Consider the following 24,067-nt stretch of genomic DNA (forward strand, 5'->3'; position numbering starts at 1 on the left):
TTAAAAATGCTTAAAAATAAACCTCTGTCAACATGATTAAAAAAAACCCCAAATTTTGCCAAGCCCATTAATAGGAAAAGGGACAAGAGATGGCATTCAAGATTCTCGTAATAGGAAAAGCACAGCCATCTTGGAAGAGGGCGGCCGTCTCTGGATGTAAAATGTTGATCGGCACTCGAGATGATTGGGAAATGTGCAGCATCACACAACGTTATTTCGTAGAATGCAGACCGAGAACACGCAAGAACCAAAAGCAGAGAGAAACAGAGGAAGACAGGCCCAGCTCATCTCACCTGGCTCTAGTCTGGCTTTTTTCAGACTGCTTGCTCAAGCTCCAAATTGCATGCTTCCCTACAGACCCCCCCTACACTGAAAGCAGGAAACCCCGTAACACTTAAAGAGAGAGTTTGCAATTTTAACACAATTTTCAATACGCCACAGGAATGGCTTTTTTTCCCGGTACATTCCTTACTTTGCACACACACAAAAGGTTAAGAAAAGGTCAACATCAGAATGAAACGTTTTGAACTCGTCAAGATGGAATTTTAATTTCCTTGGAACCAATTTTTTAAAATTTTTGGTTCATAATTTTTTGTTGATATTTTGAAAGCTTGGGACAGGAGTACTTTTCAAATTGCTGACAGTTTTCATGGGAGGAAAAAACGTGTTTCCCCTCAGCCCTAAACAGGAGTCTTCTGCATCAGTAAACTTTGCATGCTACCTAAGGGACCAGGAGATGCTTTAATAGGAATAAGTGCTGGCATCTTGGGAAATGGCATCCGTTTCCAGTTTCAAAATATGGATCAGCACTAGAGAGGGTTGGAAAATGGAATTTTTTGGGGATGAAAACAAAAAAAAAATTGTTTTCCTCTAAATTGTTCATGATTTTTGGCAAAAAAAAAAAGTCAAATTTTGATTTTGACCAATGAAAATTCAAATACTGAAATATTTTGGCCAAAGCACCAAATATTTTTATTCTGAAATACCAGCACGGTGCCTCATGGGAGTTGTAGTTCAGGCCCCCACTTGCATAGGCGCTGACTCCATGGGTGCTCGGGGGCTCAAGCACCCACAGAAAAAACATAGCGGGTGCTCAGCACCCACCAGCCACAGCTGTCCGGTGGTGCCGCAAATCAGCTGTTTGGTGGCTAGCAGGAGGCGCTTGGGGGAGGGTGGAGAGAAGTGAGTGGGCGGGGCACCTTAGGGGAGGGGGTGGAGCAGGGGAAGGACAAAGTAGAGCGAGGGTAGGGCCTCAGGGGAAGAGGTGGAAAGGGGGTGGGGCCTCAGGGCAGAACAGGGGTGGAGCACCCACAGGGAAAAATAAAAGTCAGCACCTATGCCCTCTTGACAGGGGAAGTAGTGCACCATGGGAATGCCTGGCTGTGGTGCATCATGGGAGATGTAGTTCAACCAAGAAGCCTGGCTCATAAAGGAGAAGGGGTCCATGAGGTAACAGCACTACAAAACCCACGAGGTATTACTAAACGCAATCCCTTTGTCCTACAAGGACTCCCGAAAGCTGCCATCATCACCCACTTGAAGCTGTGCAACATGGTGACCATGTTATACATAAGTGGCGTCACAGCCAAGGACGTGATCTACACCCCTCTGCCGCTGTACCACTCGGCTGCGCTGCTCGTCGGACTTGGAGGGTGCTTGGAGGTTGGTATGTACAGAGTGTCGGCACGGGTCTAAAGACACAGACGGTGCAGGGGTGCGTCCCTGGGAGAGGTGGATGGATGGAGAGGTGGTTGGGGATGGAGATAGATAGATAGATAGATGGGGTGGATGGGGATAGATAGATAGCTAGGTAGATAGATAAATATGCAAAAAAGTGCATTTTTCCCATGTCAGGTCATCTTGAAGGAAACATCATTCTTAATTCTTAATTTTTATTATTATTGTCTAGATATGGATATAAACTGGCCTTGAACAAATTTGGGCTGGAAATTAGAAGATGGTTTCTAACCATCAGAGGGGTGAGGTTCTGGGACGGCTGCCCAGAAGGAGTTGAGGCTCACTGCCGGTTTATGTTTTATGCTCCTGAAAGGTTATGCTTCAGGGTCTCAACCGACCAGAGGCAGGGGTCAGGAAAGGATACCCCCTTGCCCCCCCCCAGTGTATTCTGTTTTTTGTTGCTGTTGTTTTGTTTTTATCACCTTCCTCTGAAGCAGCAGGGATGGCTGCAGCTGGAGATGGGACACAGGACAGGGCTCTGCGGTGGCACTGAGTATTCTCTCTCTCAGGTGCTTGGCTGGATGGTTCTTGCTCATGTGCTCAGGGTTAAACTGATTGCATTAGGTGTGGTGGGGAAGGAGTTTTTCCCCAGCTCAGATTGGCAGGGACCTTAGGGGTTTTTCACCTTCCACTGCAGCTTGTGGCTCACATGCCAGAATTATCTGGGTGTATCTCACTTAACCATTGCACTGCCATTGCGGGGCCTTGCATAGGGTCCCTCCTATTCTCTGCCTGTGGCACACACCATGTCTCCTGTGGGCTATAATATACTGGTCCCATTTCAGTTGTTGGGTTTAGCGGGCAGGTGCTTGGTGGAGTGGGTGGCCCTGTGACATACAGGAGCTCAGAGAGGTGATCAGATGGTCCTTTCTAGCTTAAAACTCTATGACCCTGAGCCCCAGCCGTGGCCCAGAATCCCGCTGGGCTAGGCGCTGTACAGTCACGGAACAAAGAGACAGGCCCTTCCCTTCCCACCTAAGTTATTGCTAATTCTGCCGAGCTGGACTCTAAAACTCTTCTCTGAGTGTGAAGTTTAAACCACGTGGAATTTAGCTCCTGTGAAACCTGTTTGTTCAGGTTATTGTCACCCCTTTGCCAAGTACTCCTTCACAAAACGCAGTTGTCAACCTGTGGAACTCATGGCCAAGGGATGGCCAAAGGCATAAATGGATTAAAAAAGAATTAGATAAGTTCATGGAGGAGAGGTCCATCAGCGGCTATTAGCCAGGATGGCTAAGACTGTTATGGCCAGATGCTGGGACTGGACAACAAGGGATGGATCAGTCAATAATTGCCCTGTTCTGTTTATTCCCCCGAAGCATCTGGCACTGGCCACTGAGGACAGGATACTGGGCTTGACGGACCAATAGTTTGACCCAGGATGGCCATACTTATGTTCCTTAAGTTTCTTAAGCTGTAGAGTCTCACAGCTTGGCTTTCCACTGGATGAGATACATTCTTAAAGGCATGTTGTTTATTTTTACATTATATATGCCAGGCCTTGCACAGAGATGGTGTTGTATTAATTTAGATGGAATATGTGGGCCAAAGGTGTTAACACAACCCAGTCGCTGTCCAACATTAAACAGTGCTAAACAAGATTCAGGGTTTGGCATCCAGAGAGCTCAGCCCGCTTACGGCCACGGCAAACGCACTGTCAATTTTTTTTTAACCTGTTATTAAAGATACAGAAAGGAAGGAAAACCAGCTAACGCCTTTGAAATGTAAAGTATTGAGTAGGGCTTTCACGTGAACACATCCTGTCCCCTTCCCTTTATCTGGAGAGTTTTAAAGGAGAACACCGCTTGTCTGACAGTCTCTCCGATGGTACCAAAAATGGTAACTATCCTTCTGGGGAAAAGAGATTACGCTAGCTGAGGTGGGCTGGAGCTGTGGTTGTTGCCGCTGATGTTCGAATCTGATCCCGTTTCATCTCAGGTTGTGTGTGGGGTTCAGCTGGAGCCAGTATGGGTGTGATATCATCTGGGTTCCTCTCTCTGACCCGGACACCTGAGAGGATTAGGGCAGAGGCCAGATGTCCCAGGAGATGGTGGGGGTGGCAGCCATGATGGTGAAGCTTTCTACATAGCCTCCATCCGTTCTTTTTCTATTCCCCCACCGCAAATCTCTTTCTTTAAGGATGCACAAAGGGAGTCATGAGTGGAACAGCCAGTCCCCTCATTATTTTGACCACCAGTTAGGCCTAGTTTCTGACACACAATTTTGGTTCATTAATTGACAGTTCCACATCTTCTGGGCTTACCAAGCATGACTTTAAGACAGTCCTTGAGTTATCTCCATGGGACTTTTTGTTTAGACTACCTCAGTTTTCCTTTTCCCACTGACATTTGTTATTGTAGGTTATTGTGACATTTTATGAACTTCTACATACTTTTTACAGTTGGGCTTAAAAATAGGACAAATTTATAGTCCCAATTATTACAACAGTGGTCAGCATGCAGGGGAAATCCTTTCTTTCAGAAATCTCAGCCTGCCACCAATGATCGGTGCACTGGGAGCAACTAACTATGCCTCAAAAATCAGCTTTAGTCAGAAAGAAACTCACAGCTTCCCCTAAAAAGAAACTGCTTCACAAAACTAACCATAATTCAAACATGTCTCCAAAGACTAACCATTTGCTCTAACACCAAGAAAACGCCTATACGCAGCAGTGCCACCTGGTGACTCCTGCCATATTATTATTATTGTTTGTTTTATGATGTCACCTAGGTGTTGTAGCTCTGTTGTGCTAGGTGCTGTACAAACACAGAACAAAGAGATGGTCCCGGCCCCAAGGAGTATAAGAGGAGATACAACAAGTGGATTTAACAAATTGTCAGGCAGAACATAAGGCAATAGCTGGACGATTCAAATCAGTGGGATAAGCAATGTACCAATTGCCTCTTCAGTGCCATTATTGGGTTAGGGTAGACTGGAAAGGCTGTATTCAGTGGGGCTCACGTGCCCCCCATCACCTCTCCTTCCCTCTCCCCTAGGAGCCACCTGCATCTTGCGTCCCAAGTTCTCCGTCTCCCAGTTCTGGGATGACTGCCGGCGATACCATGTCTCTGTGATCCAGTATGTAGGGGAGGTGATGCGCTATCTGTGCAACGCGCCCAAGGTAACCCAACGCCTTTCTCAGGAATGGGGGGGATGCTAGATTGTCCTTGGTTGCTAATCCCAATGAGGGAGGTGGGGTGAAGCGGTATGGAGTCCGCTATGTCGTGTTGTTGTTATTATTATTAATACAGGGTACCAACACGGCACCAATTTAACCACAGAATCTTTTATTAAATCCAGAAGGCCAAGGCCACAACTGCTCCAAACTAGCCTTAAATGCCTAGGCAGTCATCACCTCCATACAATAATGTGCAGTGATAAGTTTTGATCGGCAACTTATAACAGAATTAGTTTAAACCCACGTTGGCTAGTGCCAACTGGTCAGACAGATACCAGCAACAAATGTTTTAAGAGTTCACCTTTTTATGCCTTGTCTACTGGAACCAGGGGTGCTGGAACAGGGGGGGCCAGGAGCCATGCCCCATCCTTCCCACTGGCCACAAGGGCAAGTGATGGGGTGGAGAGGGCGAAGAGGAGTGAGCAGAGGGCGAGACCTCGGGGGGGAAAAGGTGGTGTGGAGGCGGGCACATGGTTCAGGTGCCAGTGGGTCCCCCACTTGTAGGGAGCTTCCACCGCTCCTGACTGGAACCTACATGACTATTGTCACTGCTCCTTGAATTCTGTTCTTTGCTAAAACTGTTTAGGACAATCCCTGGTAATTGGGGCTTTTTAAGTTCAGTATTTCCAACACGATTTCTCCAGGCCTTCCCAGAACTTCTTGACACAAATTGGCAAGGGTGATATAGTCATTAGCCAAGCTAATTTAACCCCTTATATACCTATCCAATCCTTCACCTGAGGGTAAAATTCAGAGATGAGTTCAAGGCCTATGATGGCCACCATCTTGACCAACTACAGAGAATGAACCATTGTTAGGCCTGGTACAAAATGTTCTCTCTAAACTGTTTTTTGATGGAAAAAATTTGTTTTTTTGACTAAGCAAATTTTTTTAACAGAAAGTGTCTACTTTCTATGGAAAACTGGGATTTTTTGTCAAAAAAACCAAGCCCCAAAATCGAAAAATTTCAGCTGAAAACTGAAATATTTTGATTCTGAAATGCTTCCACAGTGCCACATGGGAGTTATAGTTTAGTTGCTTCTTGTTCCAATTTTCCTCTATAGGTCAGGCTCTCCAGTGGACTACATCTCCCATGATGCATTAAAACCAGGAACTCGCATGATGCACCTACTGCCTCCCCTCTCCAAGAGGGGTATCATGATGCATCATCGGAGATGTAGTCTAACCAAGGAGCCCAACCTGTGGAGGAGAATGGGAGTATCAGGCACCTGAACTATGTTTATCATGATGCACAACAACCAGGGACTCCCATGATGCACCTACGGTCTCGCCTCTGTCATCATGGTGCATTATGGGAGATGTAGTCCAGCTAGAGGCAGCTGTCCTATGAACACCACAGCAAAATTTCAGAACTGAAGTATTTGGGCTTGCGCTGAAATTTTTCAGTAGTCACATTTTTTGCCATTTTTCCAACAGTAAACAAATGAACAAACATTTTTCAAGCAACTCCACTGGGATTTTTCAGAGCTAAAAATCAGAATCTCCTAGAGCTTGAGCAAAAGGGGCCAGACTCTGGAAGCTGTAATAGGCCCTCTGTGAATCAGACATCGATGTAGATCAGGCCATGTATGTCCCACCTGAATGGTCAAAATAGTGGTTTAAGGGGTATCGATGCCTTATGGTGGCAGTTCTCTGTGTAACCACTGGTGAGTGTATGTTACAAGTCCCCCCCCCATGCCAACCTACAATGGCTATGAGTCTGTTACAGTCTTAAGCTGTAGCAGCTTCTGCTTTTAGTGCCGAGGTCGCTGGTTCAGTCTCTGGTGTGTCAGCCAAGAGGGTAGCTGTCAAATGTGCACGGGGAGATTTCACCTGTAAGGCCCTCTATGTTCCTAGCTAAGGTCCCTTGTCCTATGCAGCACGTTGGAGCTCTGGCTTGTGTTGGCCTCAAAATAGGGTTTCTGTGGCACCGTTGCTACTTTAGCCACAGTCCGGGGTCTTACAGGGGTGTTTCCGCGAGGATGATAAATCAATGAGTCGAGTCAGGGATATTCTCGGTGTGATCTTGTTTATTCACCAACCCCACCCCCCACAACAAACAAACATGCCAAGTCCTGTTTCCCTGAGCACTGTGGGAACAAACAGCAGCAGGCAGCTTCCTGGCTGCAAGATCCCCATGTCTGCCCCTCCAGCGAGCTCTGTGCCCAAGAAGCTCCATCCCTGCTTCGTCCCAGAGTCACACTTGCTCTTTTCCTCCTGGCTTTTTGCTCCCACAGCCCAGCCCCCACGTTTGCAACCAGGAAACCTCCCTCTCATTGCCCCATATCCTAGCTCTGCCCTGCCACGTGGCCTGCTGCCTTGGGTGGTTGCCCACAGCTGTTACTGCCACATAAAGGGGCTGGGTTTCTCTTTCTTCTGATATTGAAAGCGAATGTTCAGCGCCCACTCCCTGGATGGCTGCCACTGGCCCCTTACATGGGGGAATGTATGGTGCATGGGCCCCTTGGTAGCTGCCTGAACAAGCGTGAGACCCAGGGCGAGACCTGGCCTCCTCTCTGTGCCGCTCCTGGAACCCCACCCTGTTTCCCTTGCAGAGGGAGAATGAACGAGAGCACCAAGTGCGGCTGGCTGTGGGTAATGGCCTGAGGGTGGAGGTCTGGAAGGAATTCCTCCAGCGCTTTGGGCCCATCCGCATCTGCGAGTTCTATGGGGCCACGGAGGGGAACACTGGGTTTGTTAACTACACAGGGAAGATTGGAGCCGTGGGCAGGGTCAACTTCGTCCACAAGGTGAGGAATGCTATTCTGCCTCCCCTACAATGGTCAACCCACGCTAATCAGTGTGGTTCATTGGCCATAGACCATAGTCAATGATGTATTAGTGTTCATCTCCATGGAGGCATGTAATCTGAATTAAAGTGGATTAGTTAAACCAGATTAAGACACTGTGTAGACACTTTCATTCAGAATTAAAGTACTGTAGCCTTAATTTGTCTTGCCTTTATTCACTTTGGAAGGGAATTAAACTAAACTGAGGGCTCACCTACACATGGACATCCAGGAAAATTAATCCGAACTAACTAGAGGTGTGAATTTGATGTGGATTAGTTAAACCACATTAAATCCCTGTGTGGGTGCTGTTATTCAGAATGAAAGTGGCCTTAATTAGGTTTAGTTTAATTCACTTTGGAATTTTTACAATACGCCCCAAATCAAAACACAACATTTTGACAGCTGCAGTCGCACAGCTGTGGGGCTGCGTGCAGGTGAAAATCACCCGAGGACCAGACGGAATCACTGGCTGGGGGCAGGGAAGGTGGCAGATCCTGATAATGGGCACATGAGGGATGCTGGTGTCATTTTTCCAGCTGATTTCTGTCTTTGTCGCCCCGTTGCTCTCCAGATGCTCGCGCCCTTCGAGTTCATCCAGTACAACGTGGAGCGGGATGAACCCGTGCGAGATGAGAGAGGGTGCTGCATCCGAGTCCCCCCAGGTAAGAATTAAAAGCTGGCCATCAGGAGGCGCTGATGGAGGGAGCGGGCCTCTTGGGGAGGAAGCATGCTGCAGCGGTCACAGTCTTGGCCTGGCACTTCAGAGACCTGAATTCAACTCCCAACCTCAGGTGAGTCACCTAGGCCCAGATCCATTGAGCATAAGGGAAACTCGGTGCCTAAATACCATTGAGGATCTGTGCCTTGGTTGCTCTTTAGTGAAATGCGGCTAATAGCCCAGCCCTACCTTACAGGGGGAATTGTAAGAATCAGAGCATTAAAAGACTGTGAGACACTCCAGTACTCACAGCAGCCATATAAGTCCCCTAATTAGAGAGTGGAATAGTTGCTAGCAGGGATGAATAAGAGCCACGGAGCTGCAGAATCTGCAAAACTCATGCCCTGTTTTCTTCAGAGAGGGGATGGCAAAATTAGTTCAACGTCACCAGCCCTGTCCTCAGGGGTTTTAAGCCATTGCACGCACACATCAAATAGACAAGGTTTTCACAGATTTCCTGGCACGTTCGGATTTAATAGGGCGTGATGTCAAATAGCTAATTTGGTTGAAGTGTCATTTAAGAAAGTCAATCAAATACTTGATACAGCACTGTACAGAATACAGAAAGGAAACGTACATACCAATCCAAAACTGGAGAAATTAGGCATCGCGTTTCACTTCACTTCGCTTCTAACGCCCCCAAAGTCATGCCTTATATACTGATTTTGGAGAAAGAAAATCCTTCAAAATCTTTTTTTCTCATGCTCTGATCTTATTTGGAAAATTATCAATTTACTGAATCAATAAGCCAATGAAAGGTATAACTACTGTATCTGTACTGAGACCATCTGTCTCCATAATTAGCTCTTAATGACTCGGACATCTGTCAATACATTACTCAATGCTGAGACATTCATTACAGAACACATCTGCTGTGCCAAACGTGCCCTGTGCGACATGTTGTCATTTATAGCCATCCTCCATCAGTTACGCCATCTTGTCCACTACAACACACATCGAAGTTAACAGGCATGTGGACTAGGTCAGCAAGGTCAGCGGAAAAGCAGATGAGATGGTTAAATACAGTCCTACTTTAAATTAGAGACGTCCATTAGTCTAAAACAAAACAGTCTTATTTGGCATTACAGTGGGTAATATTTAAAAACCGGACACTCCAATAGGAGTGCTGGAACCTCCCCTGCCCTGCCTTTTCCCCTGTGAGGTCCCACCTGTTAGGGGCTTATTCCTTCACCCACTTACTTCCCTGGTCCTTCTCGCATGAACAGAGAGCAACAATACCCGAAGTCCAAAGGTGCAAACAATTCGATGTTTATTGGGGTGAACTTCCAGCAAGCATGATTTCAGTTTCCTTCCTTAGGATCCTCCTTCCCAGCTCTGACACCACAGAGCCTTACACCTGTGTCCCTGTTCCCATTCCTACCCTTAGCCAAACATGATTCCAACTTCCTTACTCCCATTCCCATTTCCCCCTTTAGCAAAACATGATTCCAATTTTCTTACCCCCATTCCCTGTTCCCATCTCACACACCCACATGCCCACCCCCACCCACACCCAGTCACTTCCTCATTGACTACAGATTATATAGTAAAACTTGAGTTCTGCTTAGCTATACCTTAACCAATCATTTTCCTGAAATTTAACTAACCAATCCTAACATATTGTAACATGATTATGTAACCAATTATATCCCACCACCTTAATTAGTTTACACCCAGCAAAATTAATTATACAGCAGACAGGAACAATCACAGAACCAGACAGAGATTATAGAGACAAACAACAGCAAAGTGGGAACTATAATGACAAGACAATACAGAAGTGAGGATTTCACATCCCAGCTATTGATAAGTGAGAGCTCACGAAAGCTCATGCTCAAATAAATTGGTTAGTCTCTAAGGTGCCACAAGTACTCCTTTTCTTTTTGCGAATACAGACTAACACGGCTGTTACTCTGAAACTTGCCAGACAGGATGCTATCAAACTAAGTTTCCTTTTACATTTTCTAGGCACTTCCCTTTCTCTGGAGGTGATAGGAATACAATCCTGTCCTGATAGTGCCTAACAGCCCAATAGCACCTTATTTCAATGTGACTAGTTTGGAATGTGAGGATGTGACCGTTGGCTTCCCAGCTTATGGCTGCCTCTGCTGCTTAGCCAAAGGCCTGAGCCTAAGCACAGGGCCACAAACTGTCACAGTAAGAGAAGGCCCTTACACCGGCAGACAGTGATTTCTTTCTTTTATACCTCTAGAACTAGCCAAGCGATAAGAATACACCTAAATTCTTAAAGTACAGGCCTTTGCAGACAGGCCTGAATATCTATATCCTAACAGCACCCCCGTCCCACCTATTCCCCCCAAAGCCCTGCCCCTGCCCCGCTTCTTCTCCTGAGGCCCCACCCTCGCCCACTCCTCTTCCTCCCTCACCCCTGTCGCTCGTCACTTTTCCCCTCCTACTCCCTACCCCTGCCTGGGTCAGGAGGGATTTGCCTGTGGAGCTGGGGCTGGGAGCTGCAGCCGCCTAATGAAGGTAGGAGACGGTCCTGGCTGAATACGGGCTGGCACTGATGATGACCCAGTGCCTCCCTGCCTTGCAGTAACCAGACTTTGGGTGTCCAGTCAGTAGATCTGACTTTCCAGACTAAAACCAGGCACCTGGCCACACTAGAGTTTAGACAGCACTTTGGTTTAACACAGAAAAGATTCCAGAATTTTTCGATCCAAGAATCACGAGAGTTAAATAGAGAAGAAGAATACAATATTAACATAGTCTAGTCTGACCTCTTCCATATCACAAACCAGAGATCATCACCAAGTAATTCCTTCATCAAGCCCAGAATGTCTGATTGAATTACAGGGTGACATTATAGACAATCATCCAGGGTATGTCTGCACAGCAACTAGATACCTGCTGCTGGCCCGTGGCAGCTGACTCCGGCTCGTGGGGCTCAGGCTGCGGGGTGGTTTCATTGCTGTGAGGAGGGCAGGTCCCAGAGCCCAGGCTCCAGGCCGAGCCCAGAAGTCAAAACAATGAAACAGCCTGCAGCCCGAGTCAACTGGAACGGGCCAGCCATGGGTGTCTAGTTGCCATGTAGACATACCCACAGTCTTGATTAAGAGACTCCAAGATCTAGGCTGCAGGGGTGTTCGCAGTATGTGTAGACACCCCCGGGCTAGCTTTGATCCGGTGACACACAATCCACTTTACCTCCCATGGCAAGTTGCTCCTGTTGTGTCTGTTGTTCTTTACACGACAACGCAATAGGAAGACAGGATCATGGCACAGTTGAGCTCCCACACAATGGTGTTGTCAAGCTGTACACAACCATGCTGGGCCTAGTTACTCCCACACTGCTACAGAACACAGCGAGTGCTGTCCTGGAGCCACAGGACCAAGGCTGCGTCCCTGCTTTTAAACAGTCCCTTGGTGGAACCCCTCAGTGCCCCAGGGTAGCTCCTTCCGTTGGGTTCATTGGCGAACTGGAACTCAGTCCTTGATTCAGCACAGGGAGACAACGGTTAAGACATCGTGCCTCTGGCCAAGCGAAGCTTCTACGGGATCCATTCCAGGCTCCGTGCTCAGCCGCTCCCGAAAGCCGACTCCTCCTCCCCGGCCTGCCACTGGTCCTTTGCTCTCAAGCTGGGGCTTCTGCTCAGCTTCCCTGCTGGGGGTGGGAACCCAACTCCCTCTGGCCAATAGGTTTCCTTAATGGTCCCGTTGATTGCATCCTGGGCAGCGAGGGGGTCATACACACCTTACATCTCCTGCGCTTCCCCCAGAGTACCTTTTTGCCCTTCCAGAGAGCAGTGCAAAATAGAGGGGAAACTGAGGCATACATGGGATTCATAAAAACATGACTGAAAATTACCACATTGTCATGAGTGCCCCTAGCGGACTCAGATGCTATTGAAAGGGGTACACTGCCCTATATTTGCTATGCTGCCAGTGGCTAATTAACCTTGCTTCAGATTTTATGCCTGGTTCTAGCCTGAATTTCATAGAATCATAGAATCATAGAATATCAGGGTTGGAAGGGACCCCAGAAGGTCATCTAGTCCAACCCCCTGCTCAAAGCAGGACCAATTCCCAGTTAAATCATCCCAGCCAGGGCTTTGTCAAGCCTGACCTTAAAAACCTCTAAGGAAGGAGATTCTACCACCTCCCTAGGTAACGCATTCCAGTGTTTCACCACCCTCTTAGTGAAAAAGTTTTTCCTAATATCCAATCTAAACCTCCCCCACTGCAACTTGAGACCATTACTCCTCGTTCTGTCATCTGCTACCATTGAGAACAGCCTAGAGCCATCCTCTTTGGAACCCCCTTTCAGGTAGTTGAAAGCAGCTATCAAATCCCCCCTCATTCTTCTCTTCTGCAGGCTAAACAATCCCAGCTCCCTCAGCCTCTCCTCATAAGTCATGTGTTCCAGTCCCCTAATCATTTTTGTTGCCCTTCGCTGGACTCTCTCCAATTTATCCACATCCTTCTTGAAGTGTGGGGCCCAAAACTGGACACAGTACTCCAGATGAGGCCTTACCAATGTCGAATAGAGGGGAACGATCACGTCCCTCGATCTGCTCGCTATGCCCCTACTTATACATCCCAAAATGCCATTGGCCTTCTTGGCAACAAGGGCACACTGCTGACTCATATCCAGCTTCTCGTCCACTGTCACCCCTAGGTCCTTTTCCGCAGAACTGCTGCCTAGCCATTCGGTCCCTAGTCTGTAGCTGTGCATTGGGTTCTTCCGTCCTAAATGCAGGACCCTGCACTTATCCTTATTGAACCTCATCAGATTCCTTTTGGCCCAATCTTCCAGTTGGTCTAGGTCCTTCTGTATCCTATCCCTCCCCTCCAGCGTATCTACCACTCCTCCCAGTTTAGTATTTGTCTGGGTTCAGTTTCCAGACATTGGATTTTATTCTGCCTGTGTCCACTCAGTCAAATTTCCCAGCTAACGGGCAGGATAGAACATCTAGCAAAGGTCTTTTGGTCCCCATTACTTGTATCTGACCACCTCATGGGCTTTGATGCATTTATCCAAACGCAACCCATGTGAGGTAGGGAAGTCTTATTAGGGTGACCATATTTCCCCAAGGGAAAACAGGACACCGCGTGGGGTGTTAATTTTGGGTTAATTTTAGAGGTGAGAGCAACAAGGGTGATGTCGTGGTGGGCATCTGCTATAGACCACCGGACCAGGAGGATGAGTATTTCTTCGGACAATTAACTGAAGTTTTCAGAACACGGGCCCTGATTCTCATGGGGGATTTCAATCACCCTGACATCTGCTGGGGGAGCAATCTAGCAGTGCAAGACAATCCAGGAAGTTTTTGGAGAGTGTTGGGGACAACTTTCTGGTGCAAGTGCTGGAGGAACCAACCAGGGGCCATTTTCCTCTTGACCTGCTGCTAACATACAGGGAAGAATTGGTAGGGGAAGTAGAAGTGGGTGGCAACCTGGGCAGCAGTGACCATGAGATGGTTGAGTTCAGGATCCTCACAAAAGGAAGAAAGGAAAGTAGCAAAATACAGACCCTGGACTTCAGAAAAGCAGACTTTGACTCACTTAGGGAGCTGAGGGGCAGGATCCCCTGGGAGGCTAATATGAGGGGGAAAGGAGTCCAGGAAAGCTGACTGTATTTTAAAGAAGCCTTATTGAGGGTGCAGGAACAAACCATCCCGATGTGCAGAAAGAACAGGAAATATGGCAGGCGACCAGCTTGGCTTAACAGAGAAATCTTCGGTGAGCTTAAACACAAAAATGAAGTTTACAAGAAGTGGAAACTTGGTCAGATGACTAGGGAGGAGAATAAAAATATTGCTCAAGCATGCAGAGGTGTAATCAGGAAGGCCAAAACACAACTGGAGTTGCAGCTAGCAAGGGCTGTGAAGGGTAACAGGAAGGGTTTCTACAGGTATGGTAGCAACAAGAAAAAGGTGAGGGAAAGTGTGGGACCCTTACTGAATGGGGGAGGCAACCTAGTGACAGATGATGTGAAAAAAGCTGAAGTACTCAATGCTTTTTTGCCTCGGTCCTCACAGACAAGGTCAGCTGTCCTGAGCAACACAGTATGGGGAGGAGGTGAGCAGCCCTCAGTGGTGAAAGAACAGGTTAAGGACTATTTAGAAAAGCTGGACATGCACAAGTCCATGGGACCAGATCTAATGCATCCAAGTGTGCTGAGGGAGTTGGCTGATGTGATTACAGAGCCATTGGCCATTATCTTTGAAAACTCGTGGCGATCAGGGGAGGTCCCAGACGATTGGAAAAAGGCAAATATAGTGCTCATCTTTAAAAAAGGGAAGAAGAAGGATCCTGGGAACTACTGGCCAGTCAGCCTCACCTCAGTCCCTGGAAAAACCATGGAGCAGGTCCTCAAGGAGTCCATTTTGAAGCACTTGGAGGAGAGGAAGATGATCAGGAACAGTCAACATGGATTCACCAAGGACAAGTTATACCTGACCAACGTGATTGCCTTCTATGATGAGATGACTGGCTCTGTGGCTATGGGGAAAGCAGTGGACGTGATATATCTGGACGATCTCCCACAGTATTCTTGCCAGCAAGTTAAAAAAGTATGGATTGAATGAATGGACTATAAGGTGGATAGAAAGCTGGCTAGATTGTCTGGCTCAACAGACAGTGATCAGTGGCTCGATGTCTAGTTGGCAGCCGGTATCAAGCAGAGTGCCCCAGGGGTCGGTCCTGAGGCCGGTTTTGTTCAACATCTTCATTAATGATCTGGATGATGGGATGGACTGCACCCTCAGCAAGTTTGCGGATGATACTAAGATGGGAGGAGAGATAGATATGCTGGAGGGTAGGGATATGGACCAGAGTGACCTAGTCCATATTGTTGGAGGATTGGGCCAAAAGAAATCTGATGAGGTTCAACAAGGACAAGTGCAGAGTCCTGCACTTAGGACAGAAGAATCCCATGCACTGCTACAGGCTGGGGACCAACTGGCTAAGCAGCAGTTCTGCAGAAAAGGACCTGGGGATTACAGTGGATGAGAAGCTGGATATGAGTCAGCAGTGTGCCTTTGTTGCCAAGAAGGCTAACGGCATATTGGACTGCATTAGTAGGAGCATTGCCAGCAGATCAAGGGAAGTGATTATTCCCCTGTATTCGGCACTGGTGAGGACACATCTGGAGTATTGCATCCAGTTTTGGGCCTCCCACTACAGAAAGGATGTGGACAAATTGGAGAGTCCGGTGGAGGACACTGAAAATGATCAGGGGGCTGGAGCAAATGACTTATGAGGAGAGGCTGAGGGAACTGGGCTTGTTTAGTCTGCAGAAGAGAAGAGTGAGGGGGGATTTGATAGAAGCCTTCAACTACCTGAAGGGGGGTTCCAAAGAGGATGGAGCTCGGCTGTTCTCAGTGGTGGCAGATGACAGAACAAGGTGTAATGGTCTCAAGTTGCAGTGGGAGAGATCTAGGTTGGATATTAGGAAACACTATTTCACTAGGAGGGTGGTGAAGCACTGGACTGGATTACCTAGGGAGGCGAGGGAATCTCCATCCTTAGAAGTTTCTAAGTCCCGGCTTGACAAAGCCCTGGCTGGGATGATTTAGTTGGGGTTGGTCCTGCTTTGAGCAGGGGGTTGGATTTGATGACCTCCTGTGGTCTATTCTTACCCTAATCTCCTATGATTCTTTGATTCTATGGAGGGAAAGACAGCCTCTTGGAAGTCCGGCTGGTGATTACTCAAAACCATCTCAGACTGTGGGTAACTATATCTGGGATGTCCTATACCTATTGCCTATGTGTGTGTGTGTGTGCTTAATAGCTAGTAAATAGTAGTTTTAGATAAGAGCATGCTCACTTGTATCAATCATTTATCAGACGGAAATTGCTGTGTCCCCACTCATTTGTTCCTGACACCTCCTGGAGTAAGACAGTTTAGTACTCCTGGGAGACCCCGGGTAACAGTTACACCAAAAATAAACATCAGGATGCATCTTCAGGCTTTATGCCTCTATATTAGCTAAATTCTCTTTTCTAGCAGACGTTACCTATTGCCTCTGACTGGGTTCCCAGCATACCCACATCATCACTGAAGGGATCCAGTGTTTCATGAGCAGCTTCCCGCTTCGGCTGCCCCCCAGTTTCTGGATAAAAAAACCTTAGGCACAAGCTGTCCCCCGCTTTTTGTTTCTTTCTACTGGCATGATGATTCACGTTTATGCAGAGTCAGTGAAACTCCCTCCTTTCTTAGGCCGGGCCTACACTAAAAAGTTAGGTTGACCCAGCTACATTGGTCAGTGGTGTGAAAAAGCCACCCCACCCGAGCGACATAGTTAAGCTGGTGTAGACCCTTCCATCATGCTAGATACCTCCTGTCATGGAGGTGGATTACCTATGCCAATTGGAAGACTCTGAAAGCTGGCCGGGATGGGCTGTGCTACGTAGGGGGATATCCACCGGGATTCTCATTCTCCCTTCCAGGCGAGGCGGGGCTGCTGGTGGTGAAGATCACGAAGAGCGCCCCATTCCACGGCTACGCGGGCAACCGCCAGAAATCAGAGAAGAAGGTCCTGAGGGACGTGATGAAGAAGGGAGACCTCTATTTCAACAGCGGAGACCTCCTCATGGTAGACCATGAGGGCTTCATATATTTCCAGGACCGGGTGGGAGACACGTTCCGGTAGGTTCCATGGCAAGCCATTAACCTCCTTTGATCCAGCCACTATCCCCTCACGGGTGGGATGAACTGGGGAGCCCGATGCTGGTAGCACCTATAAAACCCCTACAAGTGGCTGGGACCCTATTGTGTGATGTGCTGTACACACAGATATAACAGTAACTAGTTCTCACAGAGAAATTTACAACGGCGATAGGGCTCATTGCCTCCATTTTATAGATGGGGAAACTGAGGCACAGAGAGGGAGCATGACAGGTCCAATGTCACCCAGCAGCAGACCTGGGAATAAAACCCAGGTCTTCTCAGTCCCAGTAGGGTGCTACATCTGCTAGGCCACATTGCCTCCCCTCAGCTACAAAAAGATCGTCCAGGAGCCAAAGAATTTACTGTCTGGGTCTGGCTGGGTTTTCAGGAGCCTAACTCAGATTGCTCTTGTGTGCCTGACCACTATAGGCAAGTGCAAGCAGGAGGTGGAAGAATCAGCCATAGAAGATAAAATAAAGCCCATGGGAAAAACTGTCAAAAGCACTAAAGTAACTTAGGAGGGACTTATGTCTGCACAGCAAAAATAAAGAAAGAAATAATTGAATAAATAAATAAAATACATACCCCGTGGCATTGAGTTTAGAGCCCAGATTAACTGGTTTGGGCTTGCAGGGCTAACGCTGCCAGGCTAAAATGAGCAGTGTAGAGATTCGGGCTCGGGCTGGAACCCAGGCTCCGAGATCCTCGCCTCTCACCCCATTCCAGCTGAGCACAAATAGCTACACAGCTATGTTTAGCCCCATGAAACAGAATCAGTTGACCTGGGCTTCAAAACTTGCTGCTGCGGGTCTCTTTGTCCTTGTGTAGACGTACCCTATGTGTTATTTGGAAAAGCGATCTAGGGCTTGTCTACAATACACTACACATGCTTTACTGGTATACCCATGACAGCAGAGCCCCCTGCTGGAGACACAGTGTATGTTGACAGAAGGCGTTAAACCATAGTGGGGCCTGGCAGAATTCGATTCTTAATTTTTTTTTATTTCAACGGATGATAGCGATGTTTCTTTTAAAGACTTTTTTTTAGATGTTTATCCATGTAAATTTTCACAGCTGCACAAAATCCTGCAGGGGGGAGGGTCTGACAATTATTTAGTGTCAGTAGATGTTGAGGTTCAAAAAGATAAAAGCTTTATAAACCGCTAAAGAACAAATGATCAACATCGCATGTCAAAGTCGACAAAGTAAATATCCTTAAATCAACAAAAAATACCTGGTTTTATTGTGCATCCATTTCAAAAGGCTACATCCCTGGATTGTGATTCTAATGAGCAGCATTTTTCTTACTTTGCCGATCTGTAAATTTAGATTATTATTGATGGAAATATTTTTTCGTCGGTTTGTGTACCATCGTTTACCTTCTAAGCCTAGAGGAGGCTAGCCTAGATGATCACAGTGGTCCCTTCTGGCCTTGAAATCTATTAATCCATGTGGGTGGATGGATGGATGGATGGATGGATGGATGGATGGATGGATGGATGGATGGATGGAAAAATAGATTCCTCTGTTCTCTCTCGTCAGCTGGAAAGGAGAGAATGTTGCCACGACGGAGGTGGAGACGACGCTGGCGGCAGTGCAGTTCATTCAGGAAGTCAACGTCTACGGGGTGCCGGTCCCTGGTGCGTACCCAGCAGCAGGACATCTCATGTCACCTTGACTCTGTGGCTCACCACGGGAGGCTCCATCCTGAGGCAGCTTTTAAAAGCTATTGCGTAGCATGTCTGTGTCGGGGTCTGTGTCTTTCTTTGGGTGGGGAGGGACCCTGGGATTGAAGAAAGCCATGCAAAGCCTGGAGGAATAGTTCTCTCCACTGCAGAAATCACTGTGTTATTCAGGAGGTGAGGCCTGATGCTCAGAGTGGCCTGAAAAATCTACGGATCCTTCCATGAACAATCTGTGCCCAGGTCTCAGCATATGGTCATTAGTGCTGTGCAAATCGTGGAGATTTTAGTTCACTGGCAGTTCTGAAGAATACAATAAAAAAATTGTTTCTGGTCAAACCCAATGATCTGAGGTCTGGAAAACCAGCCTTATAGTGAGAGACGAAAACAACTCTGTCTGCTGAGTTTATCCAAGAGATGAGGTGCCATGAGCAAAGCCTACAAAGCCTATGGCTCTTTCATCTAGCACCAAAAGGCTCCTCCGATGGCTGGACGCTAGACAAACTCAGGCTAGTGATAAGATGCAAGTGTTTAAGAGTGAGGGGAATTTGCCAGTGGAGCAACTCGTCTAGGGACGTGGTAGATTCTCCATCACTTGAAGTCTAAATGTCTCTTTCTAAAGGATCTGCTGTAGCTTGAACAGAAGTTGTAGACTTCATGCAGGAATGGTGGGTAAAATTCTCTGGCCCGGGTTTCTCAAGAGATCAGACTAGATGGTCATAATGTTTATTCTGAGTTTAAAATTGATCACCCGGCCTCGCTTAGGCTAGGATACCCAAGTGTTATGTTAGCACTTCACAGGGTATGTCTACACTGCCCAGCTAACCTGGGCTCCCACCCTAGTTTTAGCTCAAAAGTCTCTCCAGTTCACACAGAACAAATCTCTGGCCTGGGTCTGGAAGCACTTTCAATCTGGGCCCACTGACACAGCTGCAGGGTTGGGTTAGAGCCCGGGCTCTGCTTTAACTCGGGCTGGAACCTGCCTGCTTTACAGTGAGGCTAAATCACTTGAATGTGGAAAGTCCTCCAGTGCCCTTCCCACAATTCCCCCCGAAGGACAGATGAGCTCTCCTGCCACTGATGCTATAGACTGGGAAAGAAGCCTAGAGCGTCTGAGCGCAAAGAACCATGGGCTGTGCCCCCAGACACAGACCTGAGTGAGTGCAGAGACAGTAACTCCAGTAGGGCTTTGCCATAGAGAGGCTCTCACCCAGGCTAGGCTAACCCAGGTGCTCAGACCCGGGATAATTGTGCAGTGTAGACAGAGCCAAAGTTAACCTGGGCCAGCTAATGCCTGCTTCACATAATGCCTTAAAACGCCTAGTCTGGACAAAGCCCGACACTTTGTGCGTGTGTTTCAGGACACGAAGGCAAGATTGGAATGGCAGCAATACGACTGAAGGAGGGGATGGTTTTTGATGGTGAAAAACTCTACACACACGGCAAGGATTTCTTGCCAAACTACGCCATTCCTCGCTTTGTCCGCCTGCAGGTAAGAGATCCTTTTGCCTGGCCCTTTAAGCCGGGGGGGGGGAGGGGGCGGTCTGAAGGACCCTGACTCAGTAGGTAAATTTTGTGGCCAAAGGCTTAACTGCGGTTCGTTATGAAATGTACTCAAGAGGCCAAATAACCAATGTCAGTCAGGTTTATTGCTATAAGCCAACAGTTCCACAGTACAAGGAAAAGGTTCGGTGTGATACCAGTCTCCGGAAAACCATCTCATGCAGCATTGTTAGAACCTAAACATAAGAACGGCCACACTGGGTCGGACCAATGGTGCATCTAGCCCAGTATCCTGTCTTCCGACAGTGGCCAGTGCCAGATGGTTCAGAGGGAATGAACAGAGCAGGGCAATTTATCGTGTGATCCATCCCCTCTTACATTCACCTTACGCAGAAATTGTGTTCCCGAGTTACCCCCGAAAGGCTGTCTTTGTATACCCTGCCTCTTTATAAGTAAAAGGTACTGCTGTGTATGTCATGTGAGACTAGATTTAACCAATCAGCTTTCTACCTAGGTAACCTGGTCCAGGACTGGCAGAACTTCTTCTGTTGTATCTCCACTCGGGAGCTGTGCTGGCATAGCTAAACCACCCAATGCTCTGAGTAATGCTGTTCCCCTCCTCCATAGGGGATGACCAGAGACAAAGCTAAAATTCTAGAGCCAAAAGCATCAGCCTCCACCTCTTTGAGCTAAAGCAGCGACTCCACTAGCAGGCAGCTGCAGTAGACTCTTATCCTCTTATGTGGCATAGAGTGAGCCGGCTCCTGCAGCACTTTGTGTGTTTTGTTACACAGGACGCTCTGGAGGTCACGGGGACATTCAAGCAGTGCAAAGGGCAGCTGGTGAAAGAGGGGTTCAATCCAGCTCTCATCAAGGACCCCCTGTTCTTCCTGGACGAATCGGAGAAGCGTTTTGTGTCCATGAGCCCTCAGATCTACAGCTCCATCCTGGACATGAAACTGAAACTCTAAGGGTCTTGCTTCTGCCTTCTGTAACTAATGTGTTAATGGTCCTAGCAATGAAGCCAGGATGCCCCCAATTTGGGTTTCTCAGGATCCATCCAAGGAGGGGTAATTGCCTCCAGGTCTGTTCTAATCTGCTGATAATCTCATGATTTTGTAATGATGGCTTTGTGCATCATTCTGCTCTCTGAGAATCTTGCAGAAAATATAGGGGTTTTTTTTTGGTGGGGGGGAGGTTCTTTACATGTGAATTTCACCCTTGAAACCTCTCACCCTCTGTTGTAGCTCATATTGAACTCCATGATGTGGAAAAGATTTGTGATTATAGAAGTGAGAATTTTTTTTGGGGGGGTGGATAGTAAATCCCCCCCCCCAATGCATTTTTTGGGGCACTGAAACTATTTGCAAATTGCAGTCAAGTTCATAGAAAAGTAGGGGAGGAAGGACCCCAAGAGGTCATCAGGTCCGGCCCTCCACGCTGAGGTAGGATCAAGTAAACCTAGATCACCCCTGACAGTTGTTTGTCCGACCCGTTCTTAATAACCTCCAGTGACCGGGATGCCAGAACCTGTTCCGCAGCCTAACTACCCTTTCAGTTAGCAAGTTTTTCCTAATAACTAACCTAAACCTCCCTTGCTGCAGATTAAGCCCATTAGTTCTTATCCTACCTTCAGTGGACAGGCAGAACAACCAATCCCCGTCCTCTTTATAACAGTCCTTAGCAAATTTGGAGACTGTTATCAGGTCCCCCCTTCAGGCTTCTTTTCTCAAGACCAAACATGTCCAGTTATTTCAACCTTTCCTCCTAGGTCAGGTGTTCTCAACCTTTGGTCATTTTTGTTCCTTTCCTTGGGATTCTCTCCGATTTGTCCACAAATTCAGTGAATAGGTTTGGCCAAAAAAAATCCCAGAAAACCAAAATTTCAGAACAGTTAAAATGGTTCACTTTGAGCTATGCCACCCGGAGGACCTTTCCCAGACCCGAAGAAGCACTCTGTGTGGCTCGAAAGTGTGTCTCTCCCACTGGCAGAAACTGGTCCCATAAAAGATATTACCTCACCCATCTGGTCTCTTCATTTGGAATCGATAGTTAATGTCATTTTGATTCATTTGAAATGTTCTGTCTGTCCTGAATGGAGTTTTTGGAGGTTTGTTTCGATGAGCCAAAAAACCATCAGCTTCAGTTTGAACCAAACCCAGTTTTGTTTTGTTTATTTTTAATTTTCTGGTTTGGACACCTGTCAGGAGTGAGAACCTGCAGCTAGTCTGGTTACCTGCTAGCTTAACTGCCTCACAGTGTAATGGCGCAGCTGGCTGCCAATTTAGGCACCTGACTGACCCTGTTGGGCTTCCCTCCAAGCCCTTTTTCTCCTCGGCTTCCCAAGAATTCAGTTCGACCCTGGATGTCGTTGCTCACATACCTTTATGAGGCCTACAGCAAAGCAGTTCGGAGTTGATCAGACTCACGCTCAGTGGGCGGATCCAGATCCAAAATGATGCAGGAACCTTCTTCCTTTACATGCATTTGCTCACACGTTGCATTGCGCATGTTACGTCAGGGGCTCTCAACCTTTTTCTCTCTGAGCCCCCCCCCAACATGCTATAAAAACTCCATGGCCCACCTCTGCCACAGTAACTGGTCTTTTCTGCATGTAAAAGCCAGGGCTGGCATTAAGGGGTAGCAAGCAGGGTGGTTGCCTGGGGGCCCCATGCCCCGGCGCCCCCCACAAAGCTACATTGCTCGGCCTTCAGTGTCAGCCCCCAGTGGCTGGGCTCAGTGCCCCGGGCTTCAGCCTCATGCGGTGGGCTTCAGCTTTCTGCCCTGGGCCCCAGCGAGTCTAACGCTGGCCCTCCTCGGAGGCCGCAGTGAAACCTGCTCGAGGCCTGCTAGGGGGCCCTGGACCCCGGATTGAGAACTACTGCGTTACGTCACAGGTCATTACGTTGTCGGGGCCGGTTCCCATACAGTGTGCTCTGTCTACACACTACTTCCGCTTTACCTCCCCTTACGTTGCGTATGTATGTGGTCCATTGTTATCTTCTCCATTGTAAACTGTCCACCTCCTCTTAGCTAATACACACATCCCCTCTCCAGCCGGCTGAGCCCTTTACCTCCCCAGTCATGCTTCCTGAGAAAAGTGGCCTCGCCCCTATCTAGTTTCTCAAGTCAAGCCAGGCCTTGGGGCTCGACTGCCCGAGAGGCTGAGGGGCTCAGCAGACCTGCTCTTAAGCCCAGCCGCAGGTTTCCTTCTGTGCAAAGCTTTCGCCCGCACCAGCCTTCGCTTCTGCTCCTGGCTTTTTTAAAAGGGATGCCCAAGCCTGGTTAAGGGGAAAAGGTCTTAAGTATTTGCTTTTCCGCTTTGGGTAAGTAAATGGAGGACTTCATTTCAAAGAGCCAGATCCTGGGGACATTTCTCTGAGCGTGAGTCCGTTCTCAGGGCTTGTTGAGATGAATTAACTACAGGAGAAGTTGATGTGCATAAATTAAAGCACAGTAAGCTCCTGCAGGGGTGGACACTCTCATTCCAAAGTGGATTTAGGGCTTGTCTACACTACAGAGCCTTGGCCAGTATAGCTATGCCAGCAGAGACCCCTAGTGGAAACTGGAGAGGGTGCAGAGAAGAACCACAGTAATGAGTTAAGGCAGGGGTGGGCAAACTGTGGCCCGGGAGCCACATCCAGCCCTACAGATGTTTTAATCCGGCCCTTGAGCTTCCGCTGGGGAGCAGGGTCTGGGGCTTTCCCCGCTCTGGTGCTCTGGCACTCCATCTGGGGAGCGGGGTAGGAGGTTTGCCCCACGCCGCATGGCTCCCAGAAGCAGCAGCATGTCCCCCCTCTGGGTCCTACCTATAGTAGCTGC

General features: G+C 48.0%; 1 protein-coding gene across 2 annotated transcripts in view; it reads left to right on the forward strand.

Moving 5' to 3' along the window:
* Window positions 1-22,402, forward strand: part of SLC27A5 (solute carrier family 27 member 5) — a 33,229-nt gene extending 10,827 nt beyond the window's left edge. Inside the window, exons 3-10 of one of the 2 annotated variants that reach the window (XM_084612523.1) lie at window positions 1,508-1,666; window positions 4,734-4,858; window positions 7,471-7,665; window positions 8,279-8,369; window positions 16,841-17,039; window positions 18,603-18,700; window positions 20,104-20,234; window positions 20,760-21,021. In XM_084612523.1, the coding sequence (XP_084468649.1) occupies window positions 1,508-1,666; window positions 4,734-4,858; window positions 7,471-7,665; window positions 8,279-8,369; window positions 16,841-17,039; window positions 18,603-18,700; window positions 20,104-20,234; window positions 20,760-20,879 (1,118 nt within the window). In that variant the 3' untranslated portion in view covers window positions 20,880-21,021. The other variant, XM_084612522.1, reaches the window with a different exon arrangement.
* The last annotated feature ends 1,665 nt before the right edge of the window (window positions 22,403-24,067 follow it).

The sequence above is a fragment of the Lepidochelys olivacea genome (genome assembly GCF_965140295.1).
Source record: "Lepidochelys olivacea isolate rLepOli2 genome assembly, chromosome: 23".
NCBI classification, from domain to species: Eukaryota; Metazoa; Chordata; order Testudines; family Cheloniidae; genus Lepidochelys; species Lepidochelys olivacea.